The sequence below is a fragment of the Triticum urartu genome, chromosome 2, assembly GCF_003073215.2.
Source record: "Triticum urartu cultivar G1812 chromosome 2, Tu2.1, whole genome shotgun sequence".
NCBI classification, from domain to species: domain Eukaryota; kingdom Viridiplantae; phylum Streptophyta; class Magnoliopsida; order Poales; family Poaceae; genus Triticum; species Triticum urartu.
In genome coordinates this window covers 155,194,976-155,200,919 of record NC_053023.1, presented here as the reverse complement: position 1 = coordinate 155,200,919, position 5,944 = coordinate 155,194,976, and the positions used below count along the sequence as shown (strand labels likewise).

Below are 5,944 nucleotides of genomic sequence, written 5' to 3'. Positions count from 1 at the left end.
ACATGTTCCACGATGATCTCATCGGATGAACCACGATGTCAAGGATTCAATCAATCCCGTATACAATTCCCTTTGTCCAGCGGTATTTTACTTGCCCGAGATTCGATCGTCGGTATCCGATACCTTGTTCAATCTCGTTACCGGCAAGTCTCTTTACTCGTTCCGTAACACATCATCCCGTGATCAACTCCTTGGTCACATTGTGCACATTATGATGATGTCCTACTGAGTGGGCCCAGAGATACCTCTCCGTTTACACGGAGTGACAAATCCCAGTCTCGATTCGTGCCAACCCAACAGACACTTTCGGAGATACCTGTAGTGTACCTTTATAGCCACCCAGTTACGTTGTGACGTTTGGCACACCCAAAGCACTCCTACGGTATCTGGGAGTTGCACAATCTCATGGTCTAAGGAAATGATACTTGACATTAGAAAAGCTTTAGCATACGAACTACACGATCTTTGTGCTAGGCTTAGGATTGGGTCTTGTCCATCACATCATTCTCCTAATGATGTGATCCCGTTATCAACGACATCCAAAGTCCATGGTTAGGAAACCGTAACCATCTATTGATCAACGAGCTAGTCAACTAGAGGCTTACTAGGGACATGGTGTTGTCTATGTATCCACACATGTATTTGAGTTTCCTATCAATACAATTGTAGCATGGATAATAAACGATTATCATGAACAAGGAAATATAATAATAACCAATTTATTATTGCCTCTAGGGCATATTTCCAACACCGGTGGGGGTGGTGGAGCGGTAGCATCGGCAAGAGGGAAAACAGATGCAGAGAATGATGAAAGGATGGAGTCGCGGGGTCCTGGAGGGCTGTGGCGGGCCGGTGGGGGTGGTGGAGCGGTGGCGTCAGCAAAAAAGAAAACAGATGCAGAGAAAGATGACATTATGTAGGCATGGGTCCGGGAGGGGTGTTAGGTGGATCAGGGGTGTCGGAGTCCAAAGCCTTCCTCCCCCGTTTGATTTTGGTTTTTGATAGGTTGACCAATACAAGGTGGGGGAGTGTCCGAACGGTTGCAGACGGTTTGAAAATCCGCTCTGAAGATGCACTGATATGAATAGATGATTGTAGTAGCAGTAGCGTAAGTGCTGACTCGACGACGCTGCGAGGAAAGGAGGGGCCGTGGCAGTGGACAGCGACCTTGCAGATCATGGGCAGCCAGGGAAGCGCGGGTGAGTGGGTCGGGTCGGCGCAATAATAATTTCGCGTGAGAAAAGGAGGGAAAGGTAAAGATCGCGCGGGGCCCCGTGAGGCACGTCAGGAGCAGGCCACTCACTGGCCGGCCGGCCGGCCAGTCCAAGCCCACCTTCTTTTGTTAGATTCCACCAGCGCCCGCCCGGAGATTCGCTTCCACCACCATTCCCATTCCCATTCCCATCCATCCATTCATCCACCTCGCGCCCGCACACTCACTCGCCATCGATGGATCATCGCCAAGCCCACGCGATAACGACCCGCGCGGCCGGCGGCCTGATCTTGTTCGTGCCTGATGCCATGCCCCCATCACCTTTCCACTCCTCGCTCGCTCTGCCGCTCTCTCTTCCTCGTGGCTTTTCGCGCGATCCGTCGTCGATCTCGTACCGTATCTAGCTCTCGGTGGCAGGCGGCATGTACGCCCATGCCTCTCGCCGGCACTTGCATGGAAGTGGTTGGTGGATCCTCGTTCCCAGCACTGTAAAACAGAGGCGCATACATACGTTGTTCTGCACTGCCCACATGAAATGTTGCCAGTGAACTGCTGACCAGAGCCCATTTCTGTTGGATTATACTCACTCCATATGATGTTTTCTCTCTCTCTCTCTCTCTCTCTCTCTCTCTCTTTGGTTTGATTTGGTTTGCACCACTACTAGTTCTTCCCACGAGTTACGTGCTCTAATCAACGGGCCGGCAATTTAACTTGCTCGTGAAATAAGTAGATTAAAAACTAAGCCCCAACGTAAGTACGTAACCGGCGGGGAGATGTGCACGTCAAGACTGAAACGTCACTCGAAATAATGGAACGGTTCTGCAAGAAGATCAGGAAAAGGCTGAGGGTGCAAACTATGATTTGTCTGGAAACGGCTCTCGACTAATGATATCACCCCATCACCTAATCCTCTGAGATCGACATTCGTCGTGCCTCTCTCTCTTTTATCCTACTCCTCGTCCTGACTTATTTTCATAATTCCACCGAGTGTTGCATCGTCACTCCCCACTACGTTGCAAACCCGTAACTACTCTTGATCTTGTCTTCTACGTAGCACCAAGCTTAACTTATTCAACAGATTCAGTGGTGCGAGGGAACTAATTATCTGTCAACCACAGGCCGGCCCTTTCTTTCCAAAACATGTCAAACGGTCTTACTAGCTTGGGATAGACAGAACAAAAATTTATCCGGCCTCTTGGACCAAAGATAATGACACCAAACTTATTATAGCTGATGCTCTGTACCGTTTCACCAGATATTGTCTTCTAGGAAAACAACATATATAGGGCCATTTGTCACTCTCAATCTCCATGAAACCCCAATGATATCATATCAGGTCTATGCAGCAGAACCTGCCTGGACGAGAGAGGTATTTGGCACTAGCTTAATTTCCAGCACTACTCGTAATACCCTATTTTGTATCAGCCGGAGATCTCTCAAAGATCCCTCTAAACATTGACCTAATGCTACTCTTGTGAATCAGGAAAGTAAGTGGCATACATAATCTTTGTTTACGTACTGACGCTGTCCAATATAGTTTTCTTTCGTGTTGCTAACCGAAAACAGGGTAATACTAGGAGAAAAAAGAAGGAAAGGCTTAACGAGATCATTCCTGAAACAAATAGAAACGAGCAAGCACCTACGTATATATGGTCTAGCAAAGCTTTAGTGGTTCATGTTTGATGGCCAAAAGTAGTAGGCCGTGCAAGTGTCTGTCCTAAACTTCCCGTCAAGAAGACAAGAACTGACATCTCAACAAGACAAGGAACATGTAAATCATGCATCGATAATGCAAGAAAGATAGGAGTAGCATGCTAGCTATAGGGGTTCCGGCCGTATGACAGAAGCATGCACGTAAGTTTGCTCCAAAAGGATGCAAGAAGAATTTCTTAACCTTACAAGACGATCGAAACACAAAGGAAAGAGCAAAGAAATTAAGGAAACAAATCAAATCATGGCGTGCGCCAAGAACTTGCGGCGAACGATGATGATAAAAATCGGTGCGAGTCTAAGAGCTAAAGCTATGATCACCCACCTCCTCGATCACCTCCAACATACGTACGTGAGCCATCCATTAATGTCTGTCGCCTCCTACGCTTGCTTGCCTGGCGCTGCTTCAAAACCCTACATGCGCGTACGTACCGTTGATCTGAGGACCCAATGCATGGCATGGATGGATGCATCCAATCCTTGCACGTGCATTGCTGACCTCGCTCCATCCATCTCCACCGATCATGGCCTCCACGCGCTCGCCCACACCAGAGGCTGCTCCTTCCAAGCGAGGAACACGCCGGCTCCGGCCGCCGAGTCATCCGTGCCGGCCTCCCGCATCGACCAGCCCTCCCGGTACCGGCGCAGAAGCGACCGCACGTCGTCGGCTACGTCCTCGCTGAATGGCACCGGTGAGAACCCGGCCGACCGCAACCGCCGCGCCCACGCCGCCGCCGTCTCCCGCCGCTCCATGGACTCCGACGCTGGGCACGAGACCAGGTCAACAATGGCACGCCCTGCTCCCCTCTCCAATGCCAGCCTCTCGTTGCTGGTCTTGGGGAAGCTCTCCTCTAGCGAGTCCATGTAAGCCGAGAAGAACCGTAAGCCCTCGCCGAACACCTTCAAGAATGCTGCCTCCGTGTCGCCGCCTTCGTCGGACGCGTCGGCGTCGGTCGCCACCAGGTCCGCCTCCTCCTCGACCACGGTGACGACCCGAGGTTCGAGGCGGCGGAGGGACGCGGCGAACGCGCCGCGCCGGCGGGCACCGCCCGGCACCACGCCGCGCAGCGAGTTCATGCAGTTGACGGCGATGCCGGTGGTGGCGCCGCCCTCGCGCAGGTCGAGCGAGTCGAGGTCGAGCTCCGCGAGGTCCCCGGAGTGGTGCACGGCGCGGAAGCGGAAGGGGACGCCCATCAGCCGCGCGAACTTCTCCATGCGCTGCCCGATCTCCCGCATCACGCGCTGCACGGCGGACGTCGGAGCCGACGGCGCGGCCGACACGACGGTGGTGATGGACAGGTGCGGCGTGTCGTCCGGGGACCGCGTGGCCAGGGCCTCGAGCAGCGTCGGCCACTGCGTGCAGAAGGTGTTGCTCAGGTCGAGGATGTGAAACCTCTGCGGCTCCGACGACGCGGCCGCGGCCTCCAAGAAAGATTCCAGTATGGCGCCGTTGGCGGCCACGTGCCCGAACGACGACCAGGGGCTGAGCTCCTGGAAGCGCAGCGCGGTGCGGCGCGTGGAGTCGAAGGACGTGTTCCGGTCGGTCGCCGCCGCGAGCGTGCGCAGCGTCCGGGGGCCGGACGCCGTGAGCCGCGCGAAGAGACCCTGCAGGAAGTAGGACGCGAGCTTCTGCTCCACGTCCCCGTACGGTGACGCCAGCTCGTTGAGCATCCACATCAGCTGTTGCACGCGCTGGCTCTCGCGCGTCGCAACCGCGCGCGCGCACTCCATGAGCAGCTGGCTGGCCCACCTCCCGCCGCCGCCTCCCCCCACCGCGGCCGATGACGCTGTGCCCCCGGCGCCGGACGACGAGGCCGGGGACGAGAAGTCGAGGTTGAGGTCCGGCGGGAAAGAGAGGTCGGCCGCCTCGAAGAGCGCGTGGCCCGCCCCGCCAGCCGTGGACGAGGTGGAGAGCGGGGGCGTGGGCGCAGTGGGCGTGGCGGACGACGTGGGCGGATGGGCCGCCCCGCCGTGCGAGTGGAAGTGCTGCCTCGACGAGGAGGAGGAGGAGAAGTCTTCATCCATGTAGAGGTGGTGCTGGTGGGCGTTGCCACCGCATTCTTCTTGGTACGGCTCCAGGTAGTAGGACTGCTGCGGCTGCTGCTGGCTGTAGTAGTACTGCCCGCCGCCGCCGCCGCCGCTGCTGGAGCTGTGGTGGTAGTAGTTGTAGGAGGCGTTGGTCTGGTGGGAGGACGACCTGGAGCCGCTGGAGGTGGTGCTCCTGGAGTTGTACGACGCCGATTGCTGCTGCTGCTGCTCGGAGGCTTGGAGGCTAACCAACCTAAACAGCGTATCCATGTAAGCTACGGCGAGGGGGCAACATGAGGGTTACCGCACCGTGGCGCCGAGGGATTTTAATGGCCGGCGAGGGCGAGCTACGTAGGGATCAGCTGGCCAGCGCGCGCTAGCCTGTGCGCCTATGCGAATTGTTAGTTAGCTAGGCTAGGCTATGCGGTGAGGTGTGGTGTGGCGATGTGTATTCTTTTGAGTGGGAGAAAAGCTGGAGCGCCCTGCGCGACGCGCTCGCTTTCCTCCTCCCCGCAGCTCCACTTGTATCTTTTGCGGCGAGATCGATGGTATTCCGCCTCGCTTTTGGCCGGATCGATGAGGAGGCTGGGGAGGGAGAGAGGTGATGTGGTGATATGTGCTTTCGCTCGACCATATTATTGGGGAGATTCTTCTCCCGAGTTTAATCTACCACTGGCCGGGGGGCAGCGCCGGGTGTGGTTCAGTGGATGTGGGTGCCTTTTGCCTTTGCTTTTTCTCAATCTCGATCTTACGGCCTACTTAGCCATAGCGCTTTGCCGTGTTGTTAGGGCTTTCTGTTGGCTTTTGCCAACCAACCCTGCATCAACACACACTGTCACGTTTCCGTTGGGACAATGTGCATGCAAAAGGATGCATGGGTAGATCGACTTTGACTGCACATGGGTAATCTCAATTGTACTCCTTCCGATCCGATTCGGAAATAGCTGGCGTGGTTGTGTTGTCAAAGTCGATCTAAAACCACGCCAGCTATTT

At 55.3% G+C, this 5,944-nt stretch overlaps 1 protein-coding gene across 1 annotated transcript; it reads right to left on the bottom strand.

Moving 5' to 3' along the window:
• Positions 1 to 3,051: 3,051 nt before the first annotated feature.
• LOC125536499 (protein SHORT-ROOT 1) lies at positions 3,052 to 5,587 on the bottom strand. The gene has a single exon (XM_048699726.1). The coding sequence runs from the start codon at positions 5,219 to 5,221 to the stop codon at positions 3,446 to 3,448; it is 1,776 nt and encodes a 591-aa protein (XP_048555683.1). The 5' UTR covers positions 5,222 to 5,587; the 3' UTR covers positions 3,052 to 3,445.
• Between the last annotated feature and the right edge of the window lie 357 nt (positions 5,588 to 5,944).

Bases quoted from the DNA above. Each gene is read 5' to 3' on its own strand.
- LOC125536499 (XM_048699726.1), bottom strand. From the start codon at position 5,221: ATGGATACGCTGTTTAGGTTGGTTAGCCTCCAAGCCTCCGAGCAGCAG.